This window comes from Salvelinus fontinalis, chromosome 18, assembly GCF_029448725.1.
Source record: "Salvelinus fontinalis isolate EN_2023a chromosome 18, ASM2944872v1, whole genome shotgun sequence".
Classification (NCBI taxonomy): domain Eukaryota; kingdom Metazoa; phylum Chordata; class Actinopteri; order Salmoniformes; family Salmonidae; genus Salvelinus; species Salvelinus fontinalis.
Genome location: NC_074682.1, coordinates 15,776,231 through 15,792,439, shown reverse-complemented (window position 1 = coordinate 15,792,439; position 16,209 = coordinate 15,776,231). Strand labels below are relative to the sequence as shown.

General features: G+C 47.1%; 1 protein-coding gene across 4 annotated transcripts in view; it reads left to right on the top strand.

The window, feature by feature from the left end:
* Nucleotides 1-16,209, top strand: part of LOC129815053 (protein NDRG3-like) — a 64,537-nt gene that overhangs the window by 42,792 nt on the left and 5,536 nt on the right. For all 4 annotated transcript variants that reach the window (XM_055868361.1, XM_055868359.1, XM_055868360.1 and 1 more), the window contains 4 exons: nucleotides 6,630-6,735; nucleotides 7,236-7,419; nucleotides 7,524-7,584; nucleotides 8,306-8,392. In XM_055868361.1, coding sequence (XP_055724336.1) covers nucleotides 6,630-6,735; nucleotides 7,236-7,419; nucleotides 7,524-7,584; nucleotides 8,306-8,392 — 438 coding nt within the window. The remainder of the gene's footprint in view (nucleotides 1-6,629; nucleotides 6,736-7,235; nucleotides 7,420-7,523; nucleotides 7,585-8,305; nucleotides 8,393-16,209) is intronic.

Genomic DNA, 16,209 nt, shown 5'->3' with positions numbered 1-16,209 from the left:
TGTGTGTGTGTGTGTGTGTGTGTGTGTGTGTGTGTGTGTGTGAGAAGGAAGCTGTTAGCAGTGGGGCTGACGTTTCTGTCCCATAAAGCTGCTCTGTGTGGTGATTGATGCTGTCACAGGCCAGGGGGAGGAGAAGCATAAAGGGGTAGTGGGAGTAGACAGGCAAAGGAGATGGATGGCAGAAATAAGTGAAGCATGACACATTGCTCTCCCTTTTCACCTCTTTGAAATTCCCCTATTTATCTACATCACATTACCCTCCTCCCTCTCCTCCTCCTATCCCCTCACCCTCTCTATCCTCTCCTCCTCCTCCCTCACCCTCTTTAACCTCTCCTTCTCCTCCCTCCCCCTCTTTATCCTCTCCTCCTCCTCCTCTCTATCGTCTCCTTCTCCTCCATCACCCTCTCTATCGTCTCCTTCTCCTCCATCACCCTCTCTATCGTCTCCTTCTCCTCCATCACCCTCTCTATCCTCTCCTCCTCCATCACCCTCTCTATCCTCTCCTCCTCCTCCCTCACCCTCTCTATCCTCTCCTCCTCCTCCCTCACCCTCTCTATCCTCTCCTCCTCCTCCCTCACCCTCTCTATCCTCTCCTCCTCTTCCCTCACCCTCTCTATCCTCTCCTCCTCCTCCCTCACCCTCTCTATCCTCTCCTCCTCCTCCCTCACCCTCTCTATCCTCCCCTCCTCCTCCCTCACCCTCTCTATCCTCTCCTCCTCCTCCCTCACCCTCTCTATCCTCTCCTCCTCCTCCCTCACCCTCTCTATCCTCTCCTCCTCCTCCCTCACCCTCTCTATCCTCTCCTCCTCCTCCCTCACCCTCTCTATCCTCTCCTCCTCCTCCCTCACCCTCTCTATCCTCTCCTCCTCCTCCATCACCTTCTCTATTCTCTCCTCCTCCTCCATCACCTTCTCTATCCTCTCCTCCTCCTCCATCACCTTCTCTATCCTCTCCTCCTCCTCCATCACCTTCTCTATCCTCTCCTCCTCCTCCATCACCTTCTCTATCCTCTCCTCCTCCTCCATCACCTTCTCTATCCTCTCCTCCTCCTCCCTCACCTTCTCTATCCTCTCCTCCTCCTCCCTCACCTTCTCTATCCTCTCCTCCTCCTCCCTCACCTTCTCTATCCTCTCCTCCTCCTCCCTCACCTTCTCTATCCTCTCCTCCTCCTCCCTCACCTTCTCTATCCTCTCCTCCTCCTCCCTCACCTTCTCTATCCTCTCCTCCTCCTCCCTCACCTTCTCTATCCTCTCCTCCTCCTCCCTCACCTTCTCTATCCTCTCCTCCTCCTCCTCCCTCACCCTCTCTATCCTCTCCTCCTCCTCCTCCCTCACCCTCTCTATCCTCTCCTCCTCCTCCCTCACCTTCTCTATCCTCTCCTCCTCCTCCCTCACCTTCTCTATCCTCTCCTCCTCCTCCATCACCTTCTCTATCCTCTCCTCCTCCTCCATCATCCTCTCTATCCTCTCCTCCTCCTCCATCACCTTCTCTATCCTCTCCTCCTCCTCCATCACCTTCTCTATCCTCTCCTCCTCCTCCCTCACCCTCTCTATCCTCTCCTCCTCCTCCCTCACCTTCTCTATCCTCTCCTCCTCCTCCCTCACCCTCTCTATCCTCTCCTCCTCCTCCCTCACCCTCTCTATCCTCTCCTCCTCCTCCATCACCCTCTCTATCCTCTCCTCCTCCTCCATCACCTTCTCTATCCTCTCCTCCTCCTCCATCACCTTCTCTATCCTCTCCTCCTCCTCCATCACCTTCTCTATCCTCTCCTCCTCCTCCATCACCTTCTCTATCCTCTCCTCCTCCTCCATCACCTTCTCTATCCTCTCCTCCTCCCTCCATCACCCTCTCTATCCTCTCCTCCTCCCTCCATCACCCTCTCTATCCTCTCCTCCTCCCTCCATCACCCTCTCTATCCTCTCCTCCTCCCTCCATCACCTTCTCTATCCTCTCCTCCTCCTCCATCACCTTCTCTATCCTCTCCTCCTCCCTCCATCACCTTCTCTATCCTCTCCTCCTCCCTCCATCACCTTCTCTATCCTCTCCTCCTCCCTCCATCACCTTCTCTATCCTCTCCTCCTCCCTCCATCACCTTCTCTATCCTCTCCTCCTCCCTCCATCACCTTCTCTATCCTCTCCTCCTCCCTCCATCACCTTCTCTATCCTCTCCTCCTCCCTCCATCACCTTCTCTATCCTCTCCTCCTCCCTCCATCACCTTCTCTATCCTCTCCTCCTCCCTCCATCACCTTCTCTATCCTCTCCTCCTCCCTCCATCACCTTCTCTATCCTCTCCTCCTCCCTCCATCACCTTCTCTATCCTCTCCTCCTCCCTCCATCACCTTCTCTATCCTCTCCTCCTCCCTCCATCACCTTCTCTATCCTCTCCTCCTCCCTCCATCACCTTCTCTATCCTCTCCTCCTCCCTCCATCACCTTCTCTATCCTCTCCTCCTCCCTCCATCACCTTCTCTATCCTCTCCTCCTCCCTCCATCACCTTCTCTATCCTCTCCTCCTCCCTCCATCACCTTCTCTATCCTCTCCTCCTCCCTCCATCACCTTCTCTATCCTCTCCTCCTCCCTCCATCACCTTCTCTATCCTCTCCTCCTCCCTCCATCACCCTCTCTATCCTCTCCTCCTCCCTCCATCACCCTCTCTATCCTCTCCTCCTCCCTCCATCACCCTCTCTATCCTCTCCTCCTCCCTCCATCACCCTCTCTATCCTCTCCTCCTCCCTCCATCACCCTCTCTATCCTCTCCTCCTCCCTCCATCACCCTCTCTATCCTCTCCTCCTCCCTCCATCACCCTCTCTATCCTCTCCTCCTCCCTCCATCACCCTCTCTATCCTCTCCTCCTCCCTCCATCACCCTCTCTATCCTCTCCTCCTCCCTCCATCACCCTCTCGATCCTCTCCTCCTCCCTCCATCACCCTCTCTATCCTCTCCTCCTCCCTCCATCACCTTCTCTATCCTCTCCTCCTCCCTCCATCACCTTCTCTATCCTCTCCTCCTCCCTCCATCACCTTCTCTATCCTCTCCTCCTCCCTCCATCACCTTCTCTATCCTCTCCTCCTCCCTCCATCACCTTCTCTATCCTCTCCTCCTCCCTCCATCACCTTCTCTATCCTCTCCTCCTCCCTCCATCACCTTCTCTATCCTCTCCTCCTCCCTCCATCACCTTCTCTATCCTCTCCTCCTCCCTCCATCACCTTCTCTATCCTCTCCTCCTCCCTCCATCACCTTCTCTATCCTCTCCTCCTCCCTCCATCACCCTCTCTATCCTCTCCTCCTCCCTCCATCACCCTCTCTATCCTCTCCTCCTCCCTCCATCACCCTCTCTATCCTCTCCTCCTCCCTCCATCACCCTCTCTATCCTCTCCTCCTCCCTCCATCACCCTCTCTATCCTCTCCTCCTCCCTCCATCACCCTCTCTATCCTCTCCTCCTCCCTCCATCACCCTCTCTATCCTCTCCTCCTCCCTCCATCACCCTCTCTATCCTCTCCTCCTCCCTCCATCACCCTCTCTATCCTCTCCTCCTCCCTCCATCACCCTCTCTATCCTCTCCTCCTCCCTCCATCACCCTCTCTATCCTCTCCTCCTCCCTCCATCACCTTCTCTATCCTCTCCTCCTCCCTCCATCACCTTCTCTATCCTCTCCTCCTCCCTCCATCACCTTCTCTATCCTCTCCTCCTCCCTCCATCACCTTCTCTATCCTCTCCTCCTCCCTCCATCACCTTCTCTATCCTCTCCTCCTCCCTCCATCACCTTCTCTATCCTCTCCTCCTCCCTCCATCACCTTCTCTATCCTCTCCTCCTCCCTCCATCACCTTCTCTATCCTCTCCTTGTGCTCTCTTTTCCTTCTGTGGTGACTTTGTTTCCATCTTTGGCAGATTCCTCTGGGTGTCTCTGCAGGGCACCTCTCTGCCCTTAGCCGTCCATTTGTTATAGATCGTTATCAGCCGTCTTTGACGACTGATCCAAACCAACCACAAATCCAAACCCCAGATTAACATTCTCCTCCACATGCTATGAAGTTTGTCTAAACCCCCATTAAAGAAGCACAGTTTCACTTTGGTAAAGGGTAAAAGGGGTGCAGCCATTGCAGTGCTCACTACTCTCCCCCCTCCCTCTCCAGGCCAGCAGCCCCGCCCCAGTTCTGTTTGCGTCTGAGGCTCAACTGCGATGTGTGTGTGTGTGTGTGTGTGTGTGTGTGTGTGTGTGTGTGTGTGTGTGTGTGTAAAGAGAGAAAGATTAAGGAAACAGACCGCATGCGTGGCTTACTCCTAGATCAATACAACCCAAAGACACGGATCTAAGCTAGATGACTGGATCTGGGGCCTTGTTCAGATCATGGTGTTTATGATAAACCATATTCTTCCTCTATGCCAAAAAAGCCACTCCCTTGTGTTTGTTTTTCATCAGTGGGTCTCCTGTCCTCTGTCATCCTTTTATCCATCTTTAATCACTCTTTCATGCTCTGCTTATCTTCTCTCTTCTGTTCTATCATTCTGTCTCTTCTTCTTCTCACTCATCAGCAGCATCCGATTGTGTGTTTGTGCTCCATTTATTTGAACAATCGTTTTTTATCTCACTCACTGTGTCCTTGTTGCTGTCCTTCTCTCAACCTGAAACACTCCTTTTGCAGCAACACAGAAGGGAGTGTTTCATTGTTAATAACAACAGGTCGTGCAGCAACAAAGAAAGGGAGTGTTTCATTGTTAATAACAACAGGTCGTGCAGCAACAAAGAAAGGGAGTGTTTCATTGTTAATAACAACAGGTTGTGCAGCAACAAAGAAAGGGAGTGTTTCATTGTAAATAACAACAGGTTGTGCAGCAACACAGAAAGGGAGTGTTTCATTGTTAATAACAACAGGTTGTGCAGCAACACAGAAAGGGAGTGTTTCATTGTAAATAACAACAGGTTGTGCAGCAACACAGAAAGGGAGTGTTTCATTGTTAATAACAACAAGTCGTGCAGCAACACAGAAAGGGAGTGTTTCATTGTTAATAACAACAAGTCGTGCTGCCTTCATCCTTTGACCATCGTGTCATTTCTGTGAGCTTCAAATACGTTCTTTGAATGCAGAGCTGTTTAACGGGGTCTCTTCTTTTTCATAATACTTTGATATGAACAACATATAATAGTAAAGACGGTAACCTGAGGAAAAGCCTTTTCCATTGATCTCTGTTGCATGTGTCGCCATGTTTCTGTTCTGTGTTTGTCTTTGTCTCCACTCTGTGAGCGCCTGGCTGATAATTAATGCATGTACTTGCCTCCGTGCATTTAAATGAAGTCTTAATTTGACTATAGTGAATTTTAAAGCATTGAAAATGGCTGGTATGTTTGGTTGAGATCTTAGACAGGGATACCGCTGCATTGTCCTTGACCGGTAGGTTTAACCTTCACTTCCTCCAGAGCAACTTTGAAATCCACCATTCTCATTTCTTAAATGTTCAAATGGTTCCTGCTGCAGTGTTCCCAGCCCTGCCTCTGAGCAGAGGAGGCTCCTTTCGCTCTCTTAATTATTGCATGACCAGTGCGCCCTGAGACTAGGCAAGCTCTGTGACCACCACGACCTCATGCTCCTATACACACTCGCTCACACTCATACATTAACATGCTCAGATACCCAGTCCCAAGTCATGCCGACCTTGCGTATGGTGTGTGACGTCAGCAGATACTGCTGTCACGGATTTAGAGAGGTACAGGATTGGTCTTTAGGAAGTGTGGAGGCACACCAGGGAATGACGCTGTTATTTCCTTGGTGTATTGCATCACTTCCTGTTTCAAGTCATGATATGTGATGAAGCTCAGAAAGATGGCAGTTTATTGCTGTCATATTTTTGGGCCTAATTTGCCCATGTCAGCCAGATTATTATCTGACTCGGTTACACTGAAAACCTTCATGCACAGACTTGGAATCCTAAAAATCATTCAGCATTTTATAGATGGCTCTAGTCTCTGTCTCTGTGTAATTTTAGGGTTCAGTCTCTTGATAAGAAAGGAAGCTATTTAGTGCAGAGAGAGGCATGGAGAAAAATGAAGGCAGTTTGAGTCTGAATTTGAATAGAAGAGGGCTAGTCCTCCCTGCAGTGGCAGCTTTCAATGGAGGCGATGACTCTGGATTTTTGCACAGTAATCCTTTGGGGTGGAGTGCATTTTAAAATCTCCAAGAGAACCATCTGATCCTCTGCCCAGTGCACACTCTCTGCTCCTCCTCGTCCCATCTGAGGGCTCTGGATAGGAGGCAGGAAGCTGTATAGTCTGTGTGCATTCAATCATAAGGACTCACTCATGATTGGATTGTCAATTTGTTTGGCTTTTTATGTCATTCTCATATCTGAGGAATGATGTAGTAAACTGTAATTAGAATGTTAATCCTTAAATGTCCACATCCAACCCACTCCAGATCCCCCTACACAGCCCCTGAGGCACTTGGTGTAGATTGAAAAAGATTAGATAAGACAAAACAATACGGTGAAAATGTCCAAGGGCCTAGGAGTCAGTTTGGAATTGGGCATATGTTGGTCTGGCCACCAGGGTGGCTCCCTCCCTACCTCCGTACTGTTCAGATCTGTCTACCAACGCCCTGACCTGTCTGTTCTCCTCTCTGATTGGCTGCAGGAGCATGATATTGAGACTCAGCATGGCGTGCTCCATGTGACCATGAGGGGCGTTCCCAAGGGCAATCGGCCAGTAATCCTCACCTACCATGACATCGGACTCAATCGTGAGTGTGCAGATTAACCGTAATACTATTATCTAAGACTGTGTGTTTATAAACATGTAACTTATCTTCTATAAGTATTACTTGTAAGTTTGTGCCATGGATTTGTGTTTTATTTATGATAGGTTTGTGCCATTCTTGTGTATCTTATTTCTAGGTTTACTCAAGCAATAAGGCACGTGGGGGTGTGGTATATGGCCAATATACCACGGCTAAGAGCTGTTCTTAGGCATGACGCATCAGGGAATGCCTAAACACAGCCCTTAGCCGTGGTATATTGGCAAATATCACAAACCCCAGAGGTGCCTTATTGCTATTATAAACTGGTTACCAACATAATTAAAGATGTAAAAATAAATGTTTTGTCGTACCCATGGTATATGGTCTGATGTACCACGGCTATCAGCCAATCAGCATTCAGGGCTCGACCCACCCAGTTTCTATTTCTTCATATCTAATGAATGGGTTTGCATTACTATCCTTTTGGTCCCCTCTCTGTGCAGATAAGTCGTGCTTCAACACGCTGTTTAACTTTGAGGACATGCAAGAGATCACGCAGCACTTTGCTGTGGTCCACGTGGACGCCCCCGGACAGCAGGAGGCGGCAGCACCCTTCCCCACCGGGTACCAGTACCCGACCATGGACGAACTGTCTGAGATGCTGCCCTCGGTTATGACTCAGCTCAAGTGAGTGACATGGACATTGATCAGATGGCTCGTTCAGGTTGTGATGGATAAACCAGTGGAAGTTGGTGTTGCTGATGGTGTGATGTATTTCCTGATGTCCACAGGGTGAACAGTGTGATTGGGATTGGCGTGGGAGCAGGAGCCTACATCCTATCCCGGTTTGCAGTAAGTCTACTTAACACTTGACAACAGCTCTCTCATCCAGTGTCTATTTTCTTTTTCTGAAATCACCTGTCTCTCTCAGTTCATCTCTGTGTGGACTATTACAGCTTCCTCTACAGTCTGAACATCCAATTCACACAGCAGCATTTCACCAGTCCTCTTGTCTATTATAAACCGTGCCATTCTGAGGGGGGTGAATCACCTTGTTATTCACTCGCCATCTCTCCTGTGCTCTTTTTCTTTCTGAGCTCAATGCCTGGCTTATTTTAGCTCTGCTGCATTCTCTAGAAGAGAGGAGAACGAGAATGAGTGGAGTGAGAGAGCACGAGGAGGAGGACAGAGTGGAAATAGTCTGGAGGATTTAGGAATCACAGTGTTTGATGTTCCTCTGGGGGTCTGCTCAACATTTATTTTCAAATTCCATTAGTTAGGGGTTGGAGTGAAATGGAAACAAGGTAGCTAGATTGGTACCAACTGTTGTTGCATTTGATGTTAACATGTAGTTTCAGGTAACCAGCATCTCAGCAGCCTCTGTTGATACATCTGGCCTTTCTTGAAAATTACAAATGTTTGTAGCATTCTGAATGCAGTTTTAACGCCAATCACTACATCTCCCTGAGTCATCTTCAATCCTTTCTTACTATACTATGTATGAAGACTGGAATGATGCTATGCTGCTTCTCCTCATGTTGGGGGGCTGATATGTTGTTTCTCTCGCCTGCAGCTGAACAACCCTACTCTGGTAGAGGGCCTGGTTCTGATCAACGTGGATCCGTGTGCCGAGGGATGGATCGACTGGGCTGCCTCCAAGGTCAGTAGTCCTCAACCCAATCACCCGTATTTACAGACCAAGACCTAGATCATTTTCATCTCCTAGAAGTGACCATATTACCGTCACACCGGCAGTCATGAGTCATGACCGAAGTAAAATTCCATGTGACCGTTTAAAAAAATATATATATACATTTATTGAACCAGGCAAGTCAGTTAAGAAGAAATTCTTATTTTACAATGACTGCCTACCCCGGCCAAACCCTCCCCTAACCCGGACGACGCTGGGCCAATTGTGCGCCACCCGATGGGACTCCCGATCACAGCCAGTTGTGATACAGCCCGGGATCGAACCAGGGTCTTTAGTGACACCTCTAGCACTGAGATGCAGTGCCTTAGAGCGCTGTGCCACTCTGGAGCCCCCCAGTCCTCTTGAGACACGGTAATCTCCTTTTATGCACTCTGGACATGTTTTGGTAGTACCCAACTCACTAACGACCATAAGGTCGAAAATCACATCAGACACTTATCATCAAAACAGTATCATGCTTTTAAAACTCCCCTTACTGATCAATTTGAAGAAAGAAGTTCAACAGCAGGTTGAAACTAAGTGGAAAACATGGTCGTTGTGGATGTTGTTTCAAAGCCTTATGCAACTAAATTGACAGTGCTTTCTAAGGTGATTCATTCAAATATTAAAGCTTATGCATGCATACACATAGGCTAATGAGCCCAAGCCTGAAAAAAAACCGAGCCATTATACAATACATAGCGTATCGCATATTACCCATGGCAGAAAAACATACATGGTCTATCCTCTACTCTATTAAACTCATTTGAGTAATGGCCTTTGAGTGTAGACTGTATTATTATTCATACTGGATGGACTGGTTACGTTATGCTGCGCTCCAAAATGTCTATACACTAGTCTGAGAGAGAACGTATAGCCCTAGTCGATGCTGTTGGTTCATTGATTTGTGCAGGGCGGCTTACAGTTAGTCTACAATTATAGTGAATTTGTATTTGATTTTGAATAGCCTAGTAATAGGGATTTTTTATTTATTTTTCATAATTAATTGGGTGAAATATGTTTCGTTGCGAAAACATGTTATTGTTGATTTTCCCAAACAGATTTCACTTAGTTTTCGAAATGAAGCACTTGGTAGGTGCAGGAACAGGGTTGGAGAGCCCATGGCATTCAGAGTTTAGGCGGAATATCACCTGTCGCGCAGTGAGAGCGTTCTTCTCAAACAGTAGTTGAAATAGGTGTATTTCTCAGCTGCTCATATTAAGCACAGCTCCGCTATAAAAGAGAAGTAGCTTATCCGGAATCGTTGAAAACAGACCTCCGGGAAAGCGCACGACCTTCATTCACTATTTGAGTGCATACAGATTACACATTTCTCCCCCCACCCTGGTTCCTGCCCATTGGGCCATTCTAAATCTAAACTCATTTTCCATATTGGTAAAGACTAAAATGAGAATCGTCTGATGGGTGAAAATATGATCACTTAATGGGAGAACAGCTGTACAGCCTGAGGCAAGGAACAGAGCACAAGCTTTTTTTGCGACATTCTCAAATCATCAATAGCCTATAGTCGCATCATACATCCCATATATGTTTTGATTTCTAAGACATTCTAAGTTTTGTATCACTCATAACTAAAGTTGCCACATAGGCCCTATATGCTAGATTTAGAGCTGTTTTAAATTATCACTTTTACGCTCAACAAAGCAACTTCGCTGTAGAATGGGAAAAATATACTTTCTATTTTAAGTTAAATTATATACTTCTTACTATAAAATCATACAATATAAAATAATGGGATGGGACTTATAAGCATATATTGTAAGCTAAATGAACAAGCCTACAGTCTATGGCATCAAATCAAATACACATATTTAGCAGGGTGTTCCTAGCTCCAACAGTGCAGTAGTATCTAACAATGCACAACAATACACACAAATCTAAAGTAAAAGAATGAAATTAAGAAATGTTTAAATATTAGGATGAGCAATGTTGGAGTGGCATTGACTAAAATACAGTAGAATAGAATACAGTATATACTGTACATATGAAATAAGTAAAGCAGTACGTAAACATTATTAAACTGACTAGTGTTCCATTATTAAAGTGGCCAGTGATTCCATGTCTATGTATATAGAGCAGCAGCCTCTAAGGTGCAGGGTTGAGTAACCGGGTGTAAGCCAGCTAGTGATGGCTATTTAACAGTCTGATGGCCTTGAGATATAAGCTGTTTTCCAGTCTCCGGTCCCAGCTTTGATGCACCTGTACTGACCTCGCCTTCTGGATGGTAGTGGGGTGAACAGGCAGTGGCTCGGGTGGTTGTTGTCCTTGATGATCTTTTTGGCCTTCCTGTGACATCGGGTGCTGAAGGTGTCCTGGAGGGCAGACAGTGTGCCCCCGGTGGTGCGTTGTGCAGACCGTACCACCCTCTGGAGAGCCCTGCGGTTGCAGGGCACAGCCTGACAGGATGCTCTCAATTGTGTGTCTGCCAAATTTCTTCAGCCTCCTGAGGTTGAAGAGGCGCTGTTGCGCCTTCTTCACCACACTGTCTGTGTGGGTGGACCATTTCAGATTGTCAGTGGTGTGTATGCCGAGGAACTTGAAGCTTTCCACCTTCTCCACTGCGGTCCCATCGGTGTGGATAGGAGCGTGCTTCATTTTGTTGATATTGATGGAGAGGTTATTTTCCTGGGACCACGTCGCCAGGGCCATCACCTCAGCACTGTAGGCTGCCTCATCATTGTTGGTAATCAGGTATACTACTGTTGTGTCATCTGCAAACTTATGATTGAGTTGGAGGCCTGTGTTGCCTCGCACTCATGGGTGAACCTGGAGTACAGGAGGGGGTTGAGCACGCACCGTTGTGGGGCCCCAGTGTTGAGGATCAGCGAAGTGGAGATGTTTTTTCCTACCTTCATCACCTGGGGCGGCCCGTCAGAAAGTCCAGGACCCAATTGCACATGGCGGGGTTGAGACCCAGGGCCTCAAGCTTAATGATGAGCTTGGAGGGTACTATGGTGTTGAAGGCTGAGCTATAGTCAATGAACAGCATTCTTACATAGGTATTCCTCTTGTCCCGATGGAATAGGCCAATGTGCAGTGCGATGGCGATTGCATTGTCTGTGGGTCTATTGGGGCAGTATGCAATTTGAAGTGGGTCTAGGGTGTCAGTAGAGCTTATGTGATCCTTAACTATCCTCTGAAAGCACTTCATGATGACAAGTGAGTGCTACTGGGCGATAGTCACTGAGTTCAGTTACCTTTGCTTTCTTGGGTACAGTAACAAAGTTAAATCAAATCAAACTTTAGTTGTCACATGCGCCAAATACAACAGGTGTGGACCTTACCATGAAATGCTTACTTACAAGCCCTTAACCAACAGTGTAGTTCAAGAAAGAGTTAAGAATATATTTACCAAATAAACCAAAGTAAAAAAAATATTAAAAGTAATGCAATAACAATAATGAGGCTATATACAGGGGGTACCGGTACCGAGTCAATGTGCGGGGGTACAGGTTAGTCGAGGTAGTTTGTACATGTAGGTAGGGGTGAAGTGACTATGCATAGATAACAAACAGCGAGTAGCAGCAGTGTAAAACACAAATGTGGGGTGGTGTCAATTTGATTAATTGTTCAGCAGTCTTATGGCTTGGGGGTAGAAGCTGTTAAGGAGCCTTTTGGTCCCACACTTGCCATGCGGTGGCAGAGAGAACAGTCTATGACTTGGGTGACTGGATCTTTAACAATTTTTTGACACCGCCTAATATATAGGTCCTGGATGGCAGGATGCTTGGCCCGTGTGATGTACTAGGCCGTACGCACTACCCTCTGTAGCACTTTACGGTCGGATGCTGAGCAGTTACCATATCAGGCGGGGATGCAACCGACCAGGATGCTCTCAATGGTGCAGCTGTAAAACTTTTTGAGAATCTGGCGACCCATGCCAAATCTTTTCAGTCTCCTGACGGGGAAAAGGTGTTATTGTGCCCTGTTCACAACTGTCTTGGTGTGTTTGGACCATGATAGTTTGTTGGTGATGTGGACACCAAGGAACTTGAAACTCTCGACCCGCTCCACTACAGCCACGTCAATGTTAATGCCTGTTCGGCCCGCCTTTTCCTGTAGTCCACGATCAGCTCCTTTGTCTTACTCACATTGAGTGAGAAGTTGTTGTCCTGGCACCACACTGCCAGGTCTCTGACCTCCTTTCTATAAGCTGTCTCATCATTGTCGGTGATCAGGCCTACCATTGTTGTGTCGTCAGCAAACTTAATGACGGTGTTGGAGCCATGCAGCCGTGGGTGAACAGGTAGTACAGGAGGGGACTAAGCACACACCCCTGAGGGGCCCTAGTGTTGAGGATCAGCGTGGCGGATGTGTTGTTGCCAACCCCTTCCACCTGGGGAAGAAGGAGAAGGATGTGTTTAGTCCCAGGGTACTTAGCTTAGTGATGCACTTTATGGGCACTATGGTGTTGAATGCTGAGCTGTTGTCAATGAATAGCATTCTCACATAGGTGTTCCTTTTGTCCAGGTGGGAAAGGGCAGTGTGGAGTGCGATTGAGATTGCGTCATCTGAGCCATGACCAGCCTATCAAAGCACTTCATGGCTACCGACATGAGTGTTACGGGGCGGTAATCATTTAGGCAGGTTACCTTCGCTTCCTTGGGCACAAGGACTATGGTGGTCTGCTTGAAACATGTCAGAATTACAGACTCGGTCAGGGAGAGGTTGAAAATGTCAGTGCCAGTTGGACCTCGCATGCTTTGAGTACACATCCTGGTAATCCGTCTGGCCCCGCAGCTTTGTGAATGTTTGACCTGTTTAAAGGTCTTGCTCATATCGGCTACCATGAGCGTTATCACACAGTCGTCCAGAAAAGCTGGTGCTCTCATGCATGCTTCATTGTTGCTTGACTCCAAGCGAGCATAAGAGGCATTTAGCTAGTCTGGTAGCCTCGTGTCACTGGGCAGCTCGCGGCTGGGTTTCCCTTTGTAGTCCGTAATAGTTTTAAAGCCCTGCCACATCCGACGAGCATCAGAGCCGGTGTAGTAGGATTCAATCTTAATCCTGTATTGACGCTTTGCCTGTTTTGATGGTTCGTGAGGGCATAGCGGGATTTCTTATAAGCGTCCAGATTAGTGTCCTTCTTCTTGAAAGTGGCAGCTCTAGCCTTTAGCTCAATGCGGAAGTTGCCAGTAATCCATGGCTTCTGGTTGGGATATGTACAGTTGAAGTCGGAAGTTTACATACACCTCAGCCAAATACATTTAAACTCAGTTTTTCACAATTCCTGACATTTAATCCTAGTAAAAATTCCCTGTTTTAGGTCAGTTAGGATCACCACTTTATTTTAAAAATGTGAAATGTCAGAATAATAGTAGAGTGATTTATTTCAGCTTTAATTTCTTGCATCACATTCCCAGTGGGTCAGAAGTTTACATACACTCAATTAGTATTTGGTAGCATTGCCTTTAAATTGTTTAACTTGGGTCAAACGTTTCAGGTTTCCTTCCACAAGCTTCCCACAATAAGTTGGGTGAATTGTGGCCCATTCCTCCTGACAGAGCTGGTGTAACTGAGTCAGGTTTGTAGGCCTCCTTGCTCCCACACGCTTTTTCAGTTCTGCCCACAAATTTTCTATAGCATTGAGGTCAGGGCTTTTTAATGGCCACTCCAATACCTTGACTTTGTTGTCCTTAAGCTATTTGCCACAACTTTGGAAGTACGCTTGGGGTCATTGTCCATTTGGAGGACCCATTTGCGACCAAGCTTTTACTCCTTGACTGATGTCTTGAGATGTTGCTTCAATATACACATAATTTTCCTGCCTCATGATGCCATCTATTTTGTTAAGTGCACCAGTCCCTCCTGCAGCAAAGCATCCCCACAACATGATGCTGCCACCCCCGTGCTTCACGGTTGGAATGGTGTTCTTCAGCTTGCAAGCCTCCGCCTTTTTCCTCCAAACATAACTATGGTCATTATGGCCAAATAGTTCTATTTTATTTCATCAGACCAGAGGACATTTCTCCAAAAAGTGCAATCTTTGTCCCCATGTGCAGTTGCAAACCGTAGTCTGGCTTTTTTATGCCGGTTTTGGAGCAGTGGCTTCTTCCTTGCTGAGCAGCCTTTCAGGTTATGTCAATATAGGACTCGTTTTACTGTGGATAGAGATACTTTTGTACCTGTTTCCTCCAGCATCTTCACAAGGTCCTTTGCTGTTGTTCTGGGATTGATTTGCACTTTTCGCACTAAAGTACGTTCCTCTCTAGGAGACAGAACGCGTCTCCTTCCTGAGCGGTATGACGTCTGCGTGGTCCCACGGTGTTTATACTTGCGTACTATTGTTTGTACAGATGAACGTGGTACCTTCAGGTGTTTTGGAAATTGCTCCCAAGGATGAACCAGACTTGTTGAGGTCTACATTTTTTTTCTGAGGTCTTGGCTGATTTCTTTTGATTTTCCAATGATGTCAAGCAAAGAGGCACTGAGTTTGAAGGTAGGCCTCGAAATACATCCACAGGTACACCTCCAATTGACTCAAATAATGTCAATTAGCCTATCAGAAGCTTCTAACGCCAAGACATCATTTTCTGGAATTTTCCAAGCTGTTTAAAGGCACTTATTGATGGAGCCGATGACTTTGGTGGTATACTCCCCAATGCCATAGGATGAATCCCGGAACATATTCCAGTCTGTGCTAGCAACAGTCCTGTAGCGTAGCATCCACGTCATCTAACTACTTCCGTATTGAGCGAGTCACTGGTACTTCCTGCTTTAGTTTCTGCTTGTAAGCAAGAATCAGGAGGATAGAATTATGGTCACATTTGTATGCATCTCTGTGTGTTGAGTAAAGGTGGTCTAGAGTTGTTTTTTTACCCCCTCTGGTTGCACATGTGACATGAAATGAGGTAAAACGGATTTAAGTTTGCCTCCATTAAAAATCCCCGGCCACTAGGAGCGCCGCTCCTGGATATTAATTTTCTTGTTTGCTTATGGCCTTATACAGCTGGTTGAGTGCGGTCTTAGTGCCAGCATCGGTTTGTGGTGGTAAATAGACAGCTAAGAATAATATAGATGAGAACTCTCTTGGTAGATAGTGTGGTCTACAGCTTATTATAAGGTACTCTACCTCAGGCGAGCAATACCTAGAGACTTCTGTAATATTAGACATCGCGCACCAGCTGTTATTGACAAATAGACACACACCCCCACCCCTCGTCTTACCAGACGTAGCTTCTCTGTCCTGCCGATGCATGGAAAATCGCGCCAGCTCTATATTATCTGTGTCGTTGTTCAGTCACAGCTCGATGAAACATAAGATATTACAGTTTAATGTCCCGTTGGTAGGATCATCTTGATTGTAGATCATCCATTTTATTTTCTAACGATTGCACGTTGGCCAATAAAACGGATGGCAGTGGGGGTTTACTCACTCGCCTACGAATTCTCAGAAGGCAGCCCGTCCACTGCCCCCTTTTTCTCTGTCTTTTCCTCACTTAAATGACGGGGATTTGGGCCCGTTCCCAAGAAAGCAGTATATCCTTTGCGTCGGACTCGTTAAAGAAAGAATCTTTGTCCCGTTCGAGGTGAGTAATCGCTGTTCTGATGTCCAAAAGTTATTTTCGGTCATAAGAGATGGTAGCAGGAACATTATCTACAAAATAAGTTTAAAAAATAAGTTACAAACAACGCGAAAAAACGAACAAAATAGCACAGTTGGTTAGGAGTACGTAAAATGGCAGCCATCCCCTCAGGCGCCATTCTCTCAATGGTGGACTTTTTGAAGCAAGTGGGGACAGCAGACTGGGATGGGTAGAGATTGA